A 16030-nucleotide genomic window follows, 5' to 3' on the forward strand; every position below is an offset into this window, starting at 1 on the left:
ATATGGACTGACTGAATTGTCAAGGCTGACATTTTTCTTAAATTACCCCCCCCCCCCCACACACACATACACACTAAATATAATTAAACTTGTAGATGTTCCCATTCCCCACTCAAAGCTTGGAATCCTCTTAGCTAGGTATTATTATTGAGTTATGATTTTTGTCATTTCTTTAGGATTCTGCCAGTGATTTATAGCCTACAGGTTTACTGTTGTGTTGCTACACATCTCTCTATCGTCATGGAAATTGACCTTTGATCCTACTACTGAATCACTAAACCGGTGATGTCATTCAGAACATACGAGTGTTGGGACCTGCTTGCGACAAGTAAAGTGTATCAGAGGAAAGTCCACCCTGTTGGAAACCTCAACAAACCTTTGTGTCTTTTTGCGTTTAACAATATCTAAATGGTTTTGGATTTTTATATATTCTAAGGAAGACTATTTGCAACTTTCAACAGAGAGAGAGACATCCTAGAGATCCACTCAGGAGGAACTGCCATATTTGATAGAGCCATACTATAACATTAGCTGTACATTGAAGGTATGTAGCTATTTCTGATGTCTGCTCTCTACTTCAAATAATGTTAGTTGTAATAGTATAAGTGATGAATTGACTATATTCACTCCCAGCACCATGGTTAAGTGTCAAGTTCCATGGTAAACAAACATTCCCAGTATGTTGTGAGATGGTATGCACAATCTATCCTAAAGATCCAGATGTCAATTCCTCTATAGCATCTAAAACAATGCTATTTTCCCTGAACCCCAGCACCAGATGAATGTGTAAATATTAGAATTCTGTTTGTGCCTCACAGGTAGCGTGTTAAAGCTTACTGGGTGACCAACCTGAGCCAATCAAATTACACCTCTGTCTTCATACAGTAGCCAGACAGTAGGTGAGCTTGTTTTCCATTTATTCGTGTCGTTCTGTTCTTTAAAAGCAGACAAAAAATATGGAAGTCCCCTATGGGGAATATCTAAGAAATCTATTTAATATTATTTTCTGTCCTACTCTATTCTAATATATTCTATTTACTCCCACTCTCACATAGCTTCACTGATATATCTGCCATGGAAGGTGTGACAGGTGTATATGAGCCAGTGCAGCACCATTGGTTCCACTGCCAGAATCCGGTGGACTGTAGAAGCTCCTGGATCCCATTCAGCAGAGAGGATTCTCTACGGCTGGAGGAGACACACAAACATGGCATGAGACTATTCATCACACTTTTACAAATACACATTTAATACAATACACATTACACTTATACACATGTAATACACATGAAATGTTCATGAATTAGTTTATTTATATACAGAGGGAAATCATTTAAAATGTCAAGTATACAGTTAAAACCATATACAGTTAAAGACATTGTTCTTGTATTGTTACCCCTCTATACCACAAACTATGTGATGTAGTACCTCGAAACAAGAATATAACTCAATCCTACTTCGGAGTGAACCATCGTTCATGCAATAGAGCCTTATTAAGATAATGGTAGCACTTTACATTAGAGGATGGAATAAAGTGATAATAGCCTGGTAGTAGAATGGTAACACATTATCGTTACTCACAATTTTGAATTGAATTGAATGAAAATATTATTTGTCCAGATAACCCTTCATTCAAAGTCCAGTTGAATGAAGTGATCCCTGATGATAACAGCAATGATAAAGATGATTATAATGATGTCCTCATAATTGTGGGTTTGCTCCTAACAGGGGAGACCAGTGGGGAGGAAGAAGTGGAGGTGGTGGTAGCCACAGAAGGGAGGCGTTTCGACGTGAGGCTGAAGGAGAGGAAGTGCTTTGCGGTGTACTGGGAGCAGCCCCCCTTGGAGGTGAGGCGCTGCTCCTGGTTCCACAAAGGAGACAAGGACATCTCCTACACCCCTTACCCAGAGGACACCAGCCTAGTCCTGGAGGTAGGACACAGTCTTTAATGGAACCCTGGTGCCTATATAGTACACAGGGCCCTGGTCAAAAGTAATGCTCTACTGTTTATAGGGAATAGGGTGCCATATCAGATGCACACATCATTACAAAGTGATATCTACCCTGTTACCTTGGCGTTTATCTTAGTACCGTAGTATTGTGGGGCCAGTATTTACTTATTTCTACAGTCTGAAGAGGTATACTGCAGATTGGTAATGGCCTTGTTAGTTAATCTGTCAATTTATCAAACCTTGATTACATTGTAAATAACATTTTATGACTGACTGGATTTCAACCCGAGTCAACTGCACGCCCCAAGACTTGCTCTAACTACCCGAGCTAATGCCTGGAGGGCAGGAGACGCGGGTTCGAACCCCAGTCCATTACATTTGTATCACTGTATTAAGGAGGCCTACATGATGGCAGTGAAGCTGAATGACTGGATGAAGAAGATACAATTCCCCACTGGAGAAACGGTGGTGTTGCACAGCCCTACGGTATGACTCCCCATTCATGATTACAATTAGCCCACTGTAGTATACTGTCTGTAAAGACCAGGTCAATATTGCGCTGTAAAATATAACTTATGCAACTCAAGAGTTTATAGACCTTGCTCTGTCTCCGATAGCTTATGACACAGCAACAGACAATGCAACAGACAATCCCCTTGAAGGACTGGATAAGCCTCCCCTCTGAGCAGAGTCAACCCAGGATGGTCAAGAGGGGGCTGGAGGGTATTAGAGTAGAGCTACCTGAAGGTAAGCCCTCAAATGTATGAGCCAGGCCTCCCCTCTTCACTGAGGGCTTTAATTTCTACAACTCAGTGTAAGATGGTCGCTCCTCTACTGTACTACCATGTGTATTAAATGCCAACAGTGCTGGTAATTGGCCTGAACAACAGACAGACATTGAGTACGGAGATCTCAGGTTTTTGGAACCTCTAATGCATTCGAGGATAATTTACAGTACATGTTGATAATTACATGATGACAAATGACAATTCCTTACACAGTATACAGTGTATTCGGAAAGTATTCAGACCCCTTGACTTTTTCCACATTTTGTTACGTTACAACCTTATTCTAAAATTGATTAAAATGTTGTTGTTTTTCTTATCAATCTACACACAATACCCCATAATGACAAAGCAAAAACAGGTTTTTAGAAATATTAGCAAACGTATATATATATATATTTTTTTTAAAAAGTAAATATCACATTTACATAAGTATTCAGACCCTTTACTCAGTACTTTGTTGAAGCACCTTTGGCAGCGATTACAGCCTCAAGTCTTCTAGGGTATGACGCTATAAGCTTGGCACACCTATATTTGGGGAGTTTCTCAAATTCCTCCCTGCAGATCCTCTCAAGCTCTGTCAGGTTGGATGTAGAGCATTGCTGCATGGCTATTTTCAGGTCTCTCCAGAGATGTTCGATCGGGTTCAAGTCCGGACTCTGGCTGGGCCACTCAAGGACATTCAGAGACTTGTCGTGAAGCCACTCCTGCGTTGTCGTGGCTGTGTGCTTAGGGTTATTGTCCTGTTGAAAGGTGAACCTTCGCCCCAGTCTGAGGTCCTGAGCAGGTTTTATCAAGGATCTCTCTGTACTTTGCTCTGTTCATCTTTCCCTCAATCCTGACTAGTCTCCCAGTCCCTGGCGCTGAAAAACATCCCCACAGCATGATGCTGCCACCACCATGCTTCACCATAGGGATGGTGACAGGAATCTTGTTTCTCATGGTCCGAGAGTCTTTAGGTGCCTTTTGGCAAACTCCAAGTGGGCTGTCTGTCATGTGCCTTTTACTGAGGAGTGGCTTCCGTATGGCCACTCTACCATAAAGGCCTGATTGGTGGAGTGCTGAGGAGATGGTTGTCCTTCTGGAAGGTTCTCCCATCTCCACAGAGGAACTCTAGAGCTCTGTCAGAGTGACCATAGGGTTTTTGGTCACCTCCCTGACCAAGGCCCTTCTCCTCTGATTGCTCAGTTTGGCCAGGCGGCTAACTCTAGGAAGGGTTTTGGTGGTTCCAAATTTCTTCCATTTAAGATTGATGGAGGCCACTGTGTTCTTGGGGAGCTTCAATGCTGCAGACATTTACCCTTCCCCAAATCTGTGCCTCAACTCAATCCTGTCTCGGAGCTCTGAGGACAATTCCTTAGACCTCATGGCTTGATTTTTGCTCTGACATGCACTGTCAACTGTGGGACCTTATACAGACAGGTGTGTGCCTTTCCAAATCATGTCCAATCAATGGAATTTCCCACAGGTGGATTGCAATTAATTAATATCCACATGAGCTCAATTTCGAGTCTCATAGCAAAGGGCCTGAATATTTACGTAAATAAGCTTTTTTTTTTTTTTTTGTAATACATTTGCAAATTTGCTTTGTCATTATGAGGTATTGTGTGTAGATTGCTGAGGAAAACGTTTTATTTAATCCATTGTAGAAAAAGGCTGTAATGTAACAAAATGTGGAAAAAGTCAAGGGGTCTGAATACTTTCCGAAGGCACTGTACATTATTTGTGTTGTTGGTTTTTCAGGAGAACCTGACCAAGTGGACCACCTTGTTTTCATGGTGCATGGCATTGGACCAACCTGTGACATCCAGCTGCGTGGGGTCGTTCAGTGTGGTGTGTAGAACCTTTGATCCTTACCCCTTTACCGGCCTTTCATAGAAATACAGCTAAATGAATGAATGACCTCCCTTCCCTCTTTTGTCCCTCTCTCCCCCATGCAGTGAATGATTTCCGGGGTGCCTCTCTCAGCCTACTGAGCAGTCACTTCAAGCAGAGTCAAGATGGGACCCACATGGGCCGTGTTGAGTTCCTGCCAGTCGACTGGCACCGGGTGCTACATGGTGATGCCACTGGGGTGGATGAGTAAGGCCTTGTACACACACACTCTCTCTCGCTCATTCTCTGTCTCTTTCTCTCTCTCTTCTTTTCTCTATCTCTTAACAACACACTTTGACACTCACCATACAGTGATATCCAGAGGATCACCCTGCCCAGCATCAGTCGTCTGCGTCAGTTCAGCAACAGCACGGTGTTGGACCTGTTCTTCTACAACAGCCCCACATACTGCCAGACCATCATAGACACTGTGGCCTCAGAGATCAACCGCCTCCACCAAGTCTTCCTCCAGCGACACCCACAATTCACTGGGGAAGTGTCACTGGCTGGACACAGTTTGGGTCAGTACCTCATAGACCTCTCCTAACTTTTTAAATCCCCTCCTAACTTATTCCTCTCTCTCTCTCTTTTGTCTTTATTTAGACAAGGCTAGTATTGATAACCATTACAATAAGTTGTATTCTTTATTTATATGACTTTTCTAGGTTCTCTGATCCTCTTTGACCTTCTGACAAATCAAGAAAGAAGGAACAAAGATGAAGAGGGAGTAAGTAACAGACTACTGCCAAAATTTACAACTCAATTTTGGTCATGGACACAACCACCAGCATTTTTATTCTAATTAGCTTGATGTTAATCCTGTATGTCTTGTGCTTCAGAGTAGCGTCAGCAGTCCAAGTGAAGCAACCCCATTAGACTTTGAGAGCTTTGAGGACACACTTAGGAACTTTGGATTGGGCAAGTATGTCCAAATGCTTCCAAAGGAGCAAATGGACTTAGAATCACTGGTAAGCATGTGCGTGTGTGTGTGTGCATATGTGTGTGTGTGTATGTTTGTGTGTGTGACTGTCTAACGACTGTTTGTGTCCTCTGTCTATTCACTAGGGGCTGTGTTCAGAGACATTCTTCAAGGACTTGGGAATACCCTTGGGGCCTCGCAAGAAGATCATGTACTTGTTGAAGAGATGGAGAGGGGTATGACCTATCTCTCATTCACATCCAAATGGATTCAGTCATTGCACATAAACACCATGTGAAATTTTTCCCCAGTGTTCAAAATCTTTGATCTAACGTTCCAGTCTATTGGATCCATTGTGCATAGCTTCCTGTCTGTCTCGGCCATGACAATATTCTATCCTAACTGTTTGTAAAAGGCTGGAAGTAGTGTCCCAAAAAATACCCTTTTCCTTACATAGGACACTACTTGGGCCCTGGTCAAAAGAAGTGCACTATGTAGGGAATAGGATGCCATTTGTGATGTAGACTCATTGTTTAGATTGTTATTGGAGCTCCTCTCTCTCTCGCTCTCTCCTTTGGCCCAGCAGCAGGAATCCAGGACAGGAACTTCACACCCAGTTCCTGGCATCCCCGGCATTGCCGGTGTGTATTCCCAAGTCCAAGAACACCCGACCCTCCTTTCAGGCAACCCCTCCACCAGCCCAGTGGATTACAAGTACTTTGACGTTGGCATTGGCCAGGTAAACAAACAACAGTGACAGCATTCTGTTACATGTACACAGGCCTTTTCTCTGTCTCCCTCCCTGTCCTCCAATCACAATGACGGAATGTCTTAATAGTGTCTTAACGCAGTTAGCATGAGGCCCAACTAATACAACTGAAAATCTACTTCAATTAAATGTTTGATTTCATTTGAAAATGTTGCTACATTTTGATATCCATCCTTAGTCACAGAAAATGCAGAATTTACATATGGCGCATACTGAATTACTATTAACCATTAACCCTTTCCTTTCCTTCCCAGGTGTCCATCGTGTACCCTCAGCTGGCCTTCCAGCCACAGGCCTTCTTTGCCTTGGGCTCTCCTATAGGAATGTTCCTCACGGTGCGCGGACTGAAGAGGATCGATCCCAAATACAGCCTCCCCACCTGCAAAAGCTTCTACAACATCTACCATCCAGTATGTTTATGGATCATACGTTATGAATATTTAATGTAGCTAAAGTCCATCTAAGTCATGAATATTCATAACAACCTGACTATGTGTTCTTCCTCGATGCAGTTTGACCCGGTGGCCTATAGGATTGAGCCCATGGTGGTGTTTCCAGACGTGGACTTGCCCCCCATACTGATCCCACATCACAAGGGCAGGAAGAGGATGCATCTTGGTGAGACCTGAGACATAAAGCCTTGATCTGGACGTTACAGAAACATTTCAAGAAATACACTTGCTGCTTACCACTGGTCAATGGTAGCCCTATATGTTATGAGCATTTTGTTAGGACCCTTAGGGAGCATTGCTAAAGCTCTGACCTGTCTGATCATGTAAAAACACTGCCCTTCAATGAAGACATTGTTTTTATCCAGTGACAGTGTGTGAACTTTCATCCACCATCCAATGCAGTGACCCTGTGTTGATATTGTGTCCCTCAGAGCTGAAAGACAGTTTGAAGCGAGTCAGCTCAGATCTACTGCTCTCCATCAGTACTGTCCGTGGTGTGTGGCAGACCCTCACCATGCTACCTGTCAACACACTACCCCCGGTGGCCGGGGTAGGAACCACAGCTGCACTGCCACCTCAGGAGTCAGAAGGTGGGAAAGTAATTTAATTCATTCATTCATTCATTAGGAACCATGTGTAATGTTTTAACATACATGTATTACTTTATTCTTCATAGTCTAAAAAACAAATGTCACTGTTTTTATTGTAGTAATTATAGTGTAGCTACACAGGTACCCTTTAAGAGCAATGTAATGTAACATGATGTAAATATGGTTACATTTATGTGTAATATGTTCTTTGTGTGACATGTTTTTTGTATGTACTATGTGTATTTTTATCATGTTACTCCTGTCTGCAACCAAATTTCCCTCTGGGGACAATAACGTTTGAACTGTGTTACCTGAATCTTCCCTCAATACTCTTTTCCAGGTAGTGGGGCCCCAAATGGTACAGTCTCACCTACAGAGATGAGGAATATCAGTGTTGGAATGTTGAATGGCGGACGTCGGTTTGATTACGTCCTTCAGGAGAAACCCCTAGAGAGCTTCAACGAGTATCTGTTTGCCATTCAGAGCCATCTCTGCTACTGGTAAGAACAAATGAGTGAGGGTTGGTATCTTACATGTATTCTTTAGCTTTCTGCGGTATCTCATGTTTTCTTTTGTGTTTCAGGGATTCCAAGGATACTGTGCTGCTGCTTTTGAGGGAAATCTATGAGGGGAAGGGAATCCTTCTCTAGCATCTCCAAATGTCAATGTAAATGATGGAGCTTATGAGTTGTGTATAATGCTTGTAATACAGGAGACTCTGGAAGCATGCTGCTGTATGCATCAAATTTGTTTGATTTCATTATAAAAAAATAGTTTAGTGTATTGAGGCTTTTGTTAAATGCACTTTAAATAAATTGTGATTTGATCTGGAGGTTAGTCATTTACATAAACTGTTGTTTTTGGGTCTAAACCTAATGCACCGTTTGATTATGGGCTCATCGTAGTTTGTTTACAAACATGGCAAATGTGACTAACTTTTCATTAAAGGTGTTATTCTAATTATTCACACTTTTTAAAAATTATATAGCATATTATAGGCCTATACAGCAATTTAGCACTATATGTAAGTATGTGCGTGTGCGCGCATGCGTGCCTGCCTGCGTATATATACAGTATATATACAGTACCAGTCATACGTTTGGACACACCTACTCATTCAAGGGTTTTTCTTTAATTTTACTATTTTCTACAGTGTAGAATAATAGTGAAGACATCAAAACTATGAAATAGCACACGGAATCATGTAGTAACCAAAAAAGTGTTAAACAAATCAAAATATATTTTATATTTGAGATTCTTCAAAGTAGCCACCCTTTAACTTGATGACAGCTTTGCACACTTTTGGCATTCTCTCAACCAGCTTCATGAAGTAGTCACCTGGAATGCATTTCAATTAACAGGTGTGCCTTGTTAAAAGTACATTTGTGGAATTTCATTCCTTCTTAATGCATTTGAGCCAGTCAGTTGTGTTGTGACAAGGTAGGGGTGGTATACAGAAGCTAGCCCAAGTCCATATTATGTCAAGAACAGCTGATATAAGCAAAGAGAATCAAGCAATGAACATCTGCTGCACCCTGCGCTTGAAACCAGCTCTCTGTCTCCTCTCGTGTTCATTACAACTGCCACAGGAAAGGAATACCCAGAGTTACCTCTGCTGCAGATAAGTTCATTAGAGTTACCAGCCGCAGAAATTGCAGCGCAAATAAATGCTTCACAGAGTTCAAGTAACAGACATCTCCACATCAACTATTCAGAGGAGACTGTGTGAATCAGGCCTTAATGGTCAAATTGCTGCAAAGAAACCACTACTAAAGGACACCAATAAGAAGAAGAGACTTGCTTGGGCCAAGAAACACGGGAAATGGACATTAGACCGGTGGAAACCTGTCGTTTGGTCTGATGAGTTCAAATTTGAGACTTTTGGTTCCAACCGCCTTGTCTTTGGGAGACACAGAATAGGTGAACGGATGATCTCCGCATGTGGGGTTCCCACTGTGCAGCATGGAGGAGGAGGTGTGATGGTTTGGGGGTGCTTTCCTGGTGACACTGTCAGTGATTTATTTAGAATTCAAGGCACACTTAACCAGCATGGCTACCACAGCATTCTGCAGTGATACGCCATCCCATCAGGTTTGCGTTTAGTGGGGCTATCGTTTGTTTTTCAACAGGACAATGAACCAACACACCTCCAGGCTGTGTAAGGGCTATTTGACCAAGAAGGAGAGGGATGGAGTGCTGCATCAGATGACCTGGCCTCCACAATTACCTGACCTCAACCCAATTGAGATGGTTTGGGATGAGTTGGACCGCAGCGTGAAGGAAACCAGCCAACAAGTGCTCAGCATATGTGGTAACTCCTTCAAGACTGTTGGAAAAGCATTCTTCATGAAGCTGGTTGAGAGAATGCCAAGAGTATGCAAAGCTGTCATCAAGGCAAAGGGTGGCTACTTTGAAGAATCTAAAATCTATTTGGATTTGTTTAACACTTTTTTTGGTTACTATATGATCCCATATGTGTTATTTCAGAGTTGTGACGTCTTCGCTATTATTCTACAATGTAGAAAATAGTAAAAATAAAGAAAAACCCTTGAATGAGTAGGTGTGCCCAAACATTTGACTGGTACTGTGTGTATATGTGTGTGTATGTATATATATATATATGTATGTATATATATATATATATATACTTTTAGTAAATGATGAATAACAGACGTAAAGCCTGCAAGGATTTGACTGTCTGCAGCAGCCAATAATAGGTTTATCAAATTACTACAGTCGACTTCATGCCACTCTGTCGCCTATTTAGCCTTATACTCCAAAGAGAGGTGAACATTGTGTTCGTATTTATAGGATTAATTTCGTATATTAACTGTTTCTTTAAGCCACATTCCTGGCATATTGGCCCCGGAAAGTTCATTTCCCATTTATCCGCGTGTAATATACGCCATATATTACAGACACGATTTCACTTAGAAGAACGGGCATTGGGACTGACGCTCACATCGTGCTCTGCAAGGAACGTTTTCATAGTGAAGAAACTAACTTCATAACACCATCTTTGACGTTTTTTGAAAATTGGATAGCTGATTTATCCGGAAAGTTCACTGGAAAAGTAGGACATGTAACTTTTGGACTGTAGACTATAATTGCCAGTTCTGTGTTGACTGTTCTTGCCGGTAAAAAAATGTTTTTCATGTTTTATTAGTCGTATGTACGGGATATGCATCATATACATCGTCCAACGAAATGCTTACTTGCAGATTCCTTCTCGACAAGGTTATTAATTTGGAATATTAATTCTATTATATTTTAAAGTAGAGTTTTGTTTTAAAAAGTGATTCTGAACGGACTTTAGCACAACATCATAGGCGTATGTTATTATGGACATAGTATTAGGAATTAGAACAGGATTTCTATGATTATTGCAATATCTTTGTTGAAGAGGAAGCATGCATGTTCAAATTCACACTCTGGCCCATGTGTAGACACCGACTGTAGCCTATCATCATCACACTATCTGTATTTAAAGAGTAACATTCCATGAGAGCAATTACTTTTTAATGCACGATTTGAAACCATAGTCTCATCTGTTCACCAAGTTTCCTGTGAATGAAACTTGGACTAACACAGGTCCTATAGTTTATTGGTTATGATGATGGATATAGTGTTGTATTTATTTCATAAAGGTAGGCTATTATGACTATGTGAAGTCATTTAGCAAAAGATCACACCATTAGGCTAGTCTTGACTGTTAATCTGTTGTGTCATGATTGTAACACTTATGTAGACTTTATGACTCAATGGACTCAATGGAGCAAATGCATCCCATGACCTTTTCACATGCACATATATTTTTCTATAATATATAGGCTAGGGTTAGGGTTAGTCCTCAAGGAAGGAGATTCTATGAGGGGAAAAAAAATATACTACTGAATTGTCTTTCTTTGTAGTCTGTCCATTCTACTTGAACTTAATTCCTCATTTACCAAAGCTCTCCATTATCCGTCTGGACAGGGGGTTTCTAGCAAGAGAGGATTACTATTAAAGCATTCATTTTTCTCATGACATTTATTCTTACAGTGTGGGAGTTTGGCAAAGTTCTACACTTTTTTTATAAGCTCTAGGAAACAACTAGCCACAGCCAGTGTCTTTGATCTTGTGTGAGCACTACTAGTTTATACATGTTCATGCCTCTAAGCCTGTTGTTTACAGCTTGGCTTTTCTACCTCATCTTTGTGATGTGTTCATGTTTAAGACGTATTAAACCACAGCATACTTTATCCATGCACTGATTAACCAAAAGGCCTTCCCTTATTTGGATGAAAATTGGAAAGTTGTAAAATAAAAATGTCTGAACCTGGTTTTTGTGGGGGCTGTCCATTATTTACATAACACTGTTTAGTTCATGTTTGAGTACAACAGCTTGGGCTTCTGCAGTGTGGGTTTGATTGAATTCTAGGCTAACACAGGCAGGCTACACAGCATCTAGCAAACCTGCTAATAAAGAAAAGCCATCTGACTGAAAGGTGACGTCATGTAAGGTGAGGTAACTTGAGGTTCTCTGAAGTAGGAGGTCTAGTGAGAGGACTGGAGGATAGAGTGACAATTACAGACTATGTAAAGTATGTAGAGGGGTTTTAAACCTCACCATTGAGTTTACACACACGCACACACAGGCATGCACACACACACACACACAACAGTGCATTTGCCTTTCTCAGAATGTGATTCAGACATTGATTGATCAATCGATTGATTCTTTTCACAGAATTTCCACATGTTGACCAAAGACCTAAGTTCCAGTAGCCAACATAAGGTAAGGTTCAACAGCACACACACAGCACTATACATAAGGCAATGTAAAGTCTGTCTGAAGTGACCAGGGAGCCAATCGTGGCTTAAAATACCGGGCCTATACATCCATATCCACGAATATACACGCGCACACACACATACCCTCTCCCAAGCACACATACACATGCTCACCAAGGACGCACGCACACACCCCACTGGGCACACAGTGATTGAATCAATGTTGTTTCCATGTCATGTCATTTCAATTAAATTATGTTGAACCAATATAGAATAGACATCATTGAATTGACGTCTGTGCCCAGTAGAACTCCCATTTCACAGCACACAAACACAGCGTTAACCCCAGAAAGAGAACAGCTCAGACAGAGGGTCAAATACTGACAGCCTGCGTGCTGGAAAGTTCATTACCTTCCATATGTTTTCTTTAAGTTACATTATGAGGGAATTGATATAAGTGGAGAACTCTTATAAACTGGGTGGTTCGAGCCCCGAATGCTGATTGGCTGACAGCCGTGGTATATCAGACAGTATAACATGGGTATGACAAAACATTTATTTTTAATTATGTTGGTAACCAGTTTATAATAGCAATAAAACCCTGGGGGTTTGTGGTATATGGCCAATATACCATGACTAAGGGCTGTATCCCGGCACTCCGCGTCGTGTCTAAGAACAGCTCGTAGCCGTGGTATATTGGCCATATCCCACACCTTCTTGAGCCTTATTGCTTAATTATAGACTCTCCATTTTGGCTTCCTGGTTCCCTCAAGCTTGCAGGCAGGCACATTGTATCATGTACTGTTGCGTTTTTGACATTCCCGAGGCCCTTGGAGCAGTAAGGAAGATGAAATCATTCTACGGCACACCCCAGGCTGATGCTGAGGCTCAAATGAACAGGAAGTGGAAGTTAAAGGGGTGGGAGCAGCCAACATATGGTTGGGTCTGAAAATGTTACTAGCCGTCAAATATTTTCTTCCTCCATCCTTATTTTCTAAATTCCTCTCAAAGCTCATTGGAGAAGAAGGGCAGAGGGCGGGATCTTGGATCCTTTCCTCCAGTCTGATTTTTAACATTTGGAGGGGAAGCAAGTTGCAGTTTCTGGGAATATAAATACATTCCCATTTGGGGCACTGGAATGCAAGTTCCCCCAGTTTTCGCCCAGTTTTCCTGTGAGTTGAAGACATCCATGGCTGCTAGCACAAATGTTCTGAATTGAAATCAATTGAATTCAATCCATTTATATTGAGCTTATGAGGCCTATACCGTTCTGAGTAACACTAGGGAGAAAACAATGGGAAATGTGATCAATATTAGAAAATAACCATTGGAATATGTCAGCAGGCAGTATTAGAAAATAGTTATAGGGAGAGATTCTCAGACACTCCATGACCCTGCCATTTATAGACTTGTGGTTGTGGAAGGGACTCTTGGAGTTTGTTGTCTTTAAGTGTTTCCCCTAGCAGTTTGGGTGCACTGGGGAGGATGAGTTATCATTTGTTGAGTAGGAAGTGAAGGGGAGATGTTGACTCAACACTGTGCTGTTTCTCATCCCCATATTTCTCATGGTCCCCTGGATTTCAATGGAAACCCAACGCTGAGTAAGACTGCACTGTCACTGTTGCTGGCTAGGATATACTGAAGGCCTACACCAGATGTGTCTGGTCTGTGTGTGAGGTTGCCTAGTAACTTTATAACACATTGAAACATTTTGATCACTTTAACATGGTCACATTTATCTATCTCAGTGGTAATCATTAGTCCCATCATGGCAATGAGGCCTATTGCATGAGTAGGGGACTCAACTATTAACATTTAAAAAGCCAAAAAGCAAGTACACTATAAATTATATTAAGTTTTGTAATTATGATGGAAAGCCCTGTCCAAGATCAATAGTGGGAACTATTGAGTGCCTCTCAGGGACTAAGCCTGTAGACTACCAGCAATGAAATGTCTCTCAGTCTACCAGTAGATGTCAGGCTGTGCGTACCTAGTCTTTGTTTTCAACCTGTTTCATGCCACTGTTTATAACTGATTACAGCAAAATAAAAATGTGCTAAATCGGTTATCAAAAGTATGGACGGGTACAAAGTTTAAGCAAATTAATTTCAAGCCGTGTCTTATTTGATGTTCTCAAAACATGTAACTGAGCATGAAGTGAAAATGATCAAGGAAGAATGATCCTCTTTGAAAGGTGACGATGTGACAATGCCAAGGCGTCGGCTAAAAGGCTATCTTTGCGATCAGTATTGTGAACACGAACAGCACAGACAGATAGGACTCCTACCATGATGCTATTATTGTTCAATAAAGAAGCATTTTTTCTTCTTGTCTGTTATCAGTAGTGTCTATAGTAGACTTGGCTAGGCAATGTATACTACCATTCAAAAGTTTGGTGTCACTTAAAATGTCCTTGTTTTTGAAAGAAAATAATGTTTTGCCCATTAAAATAGCATCAAAGTGATCAGAAATACAGTGTAGACATGGTTAATGTTGTAAATGACTATTGTAGCTGGAAATGGCTTGTGTACCGGGGCCTCTCACTCCTCTTTCTATTCTGGTTAGAGGCAGTTTGCGCTGTTCTGTGAAGGGAGTAGTACACAGCGTTGTACGAGATCTTCCGTTTCTTGGCAATTTCTCACATGGAATAGCCTTCATTTCTCAGAACAAGAATAGACTGACTAGTTTCAGAAGAAAGTCTTTGTTTCTGGCCATTTTGAGCCTGTAATCGAACCCACAAATGCGGATGCTCCAGATACTCAACTCGTCTAAAGAAGGCCAGTTTTATTGCTTTTTTAAGCAGGACAACAGTTCTCAGCTCTGCTAACATAATTGCAAAAGGGTTTTCTAATCATCAATTAGCCTTTTAAAATGATAAACTTGGATTAGCTAACACAACGTGCCATTGGAACACAGGAGTGATGGTTGCTGATAATGGGCCTCTGTACGCCTATGTAGATATTCCATTAAAAAAACTGCCGTTTCCAGCTACAATAGTCATTTACAACATCAACAATGTCTACAGTGTATTTCTGATCAATTTGATGTTGTTTTAATGGACAAAAAATTTGCTTTTCTTTCAAAAACAAGGTAATTTCGAAGTGACCCCAAACTTTTGAACAGTAGTGTATGTCTGTAGTCGACAGTATTTACCTGTAGTGGCTAGGGATGTACCTCTGTAGTGTTAGTCTGTACAGTAGACATGGCTAGGGATGTATCTCTGTAGTGTTAGTCTGTACAGTAGACATGGCTGGGGATGTACCTCTGTAGTGTTAGTCCGTACAGTAGACATGGCTAGGGATGTACCTCTGTAGTGTTAGTCTGTACAGTAGACATGGCTAGGGATGTACCTCTGTAGTGTTAGTCTGTACAGTAGACATGGCTAGGGATGTACCTCTGTAGTGTTAGTCTGTACAGTAGACATGGCTGGGGATGTACCTCTGTAGTGTTAGTCCGTACAGTAGACATGGCTAGGGATGTACCTCTGTAGTGTTAGTCCGTACAGTAGACATGGCTAGGGATGTACCTCTGTAGTGTTAGTCCGTACAGTAGACATGGCTAGGGATGTACCTCTGTAGTGTTAGTCCGTACAGTAGACATGGCTAGGGATGTACCTCTGCAGTATGTAGTATGTCCGAGCGAATGGTTGGGGGGGATGGAACATAATTATCATTTGTACACTGCAAATTGACCACAAGTAAACCCAAAAAGAGATTGTATTTGAAATAACAATAATTTCATACCTTGATTACATTGAAACACGATCAAATTTGTCTCTTTTTATTGGTAGGAATACTTATTTCCTGAATAAATTATTTTGTTGTTGCTGAATTCCTGGTTATTTTACAGTCTAAACCTCCACCCAATAAATAAATAAAAACATATGCGGGACGGTTTTGGCCTATGAGCCATCTA

At 41.3% G+C, this 16030-nt stretch overlaps 2 protein-coding genes across 4 annotated transcripts in view; both read left to right on the forward strand.

Moving 5' to 3' along the window:
• The first annotated feature begins 112 nt into the window (after window positions 1-112).
• ddhd2 (DDHD domain containing 2) lies at window positions 113-8174 on the forward strand. Of its 3 annotated transcripts, XM_042324590.1 has the most exons (19): window positions 114-328; window positions 462-544; window positions 819-899; window positions 1056-1210; window positions 1729-1931; window positions 2349-2438; window positions 2570-2699; window positions 4481-4570; window positions 4678-4819; window positions 4925-5133; window positions 5278-5339; window positions 5452-5580; window positions 5678-5767; window positions 6115-6270; window positions 6555-6710; window positions 6813-6918; window positions 7184-7342; window positions 7683-7842; window positions 7926-8174. In XM_042324590.1, exons 4-19 carry the CDS (start codon window positions 1075-1077, stop codon window positions 7990-7992), a joined length of 2085 nt encoding a protein of 694 aa, XP_042180524.1. In that variant the 5' UTR covers window positions 114-328; window positions 462-544; window positions 819-899; window positions 1056-1074; the 3' UTR covers window positions 7993-8174. The 3 variants fall into 3 exon arrangements, with proteins under 3 accessions (XP_024283390.1, XP_042180524.1, XP_024283391.1); XM_024427622.2 differs by having other exon boundaries at window positions 113-544; window positions 819-895; XM_024427623.2 differs by having other exon boundaries at window positions 116-544; window positions 6118-6270.
• Window positions 8175-9942: 1768 nt separating this feature from the next.
• tacc1 (transforming, acidic coiled-coil containing protein 1) overlaps window positions 9943-16030 on the forward strand; it is a 45827-nt gene continuing 39739 nt past the window's right edge. The window contains exons 1-2 of the mRNA XM_042324597.1: window positions 9943-10415; window positions 12072-12119. The gene's annotated coding sequence lies outside the window, so the exon portion shown is untranslated. The remainder of the gene's footprint in view (window positions 10416-12071; window positions 12120-16030) is intronic.

The sequence above is a fragment of the Oncorhynchus tshawytscha genome, linkage group LG07 (genome assembly GCF_018296145.1).
Source record: "Oncorhynchus tshawytscha isolate Ot180627B linkage group LG07, Otsh_v2.0, whole genome shotgun sequence".
Lineage (NCBI taxonomy): Eukaryota > Metazoa > Chordata > Actinopteri > Salmoniformes > Salmonidae > Oncorhynchus > Oncorhynchus tshawytscha.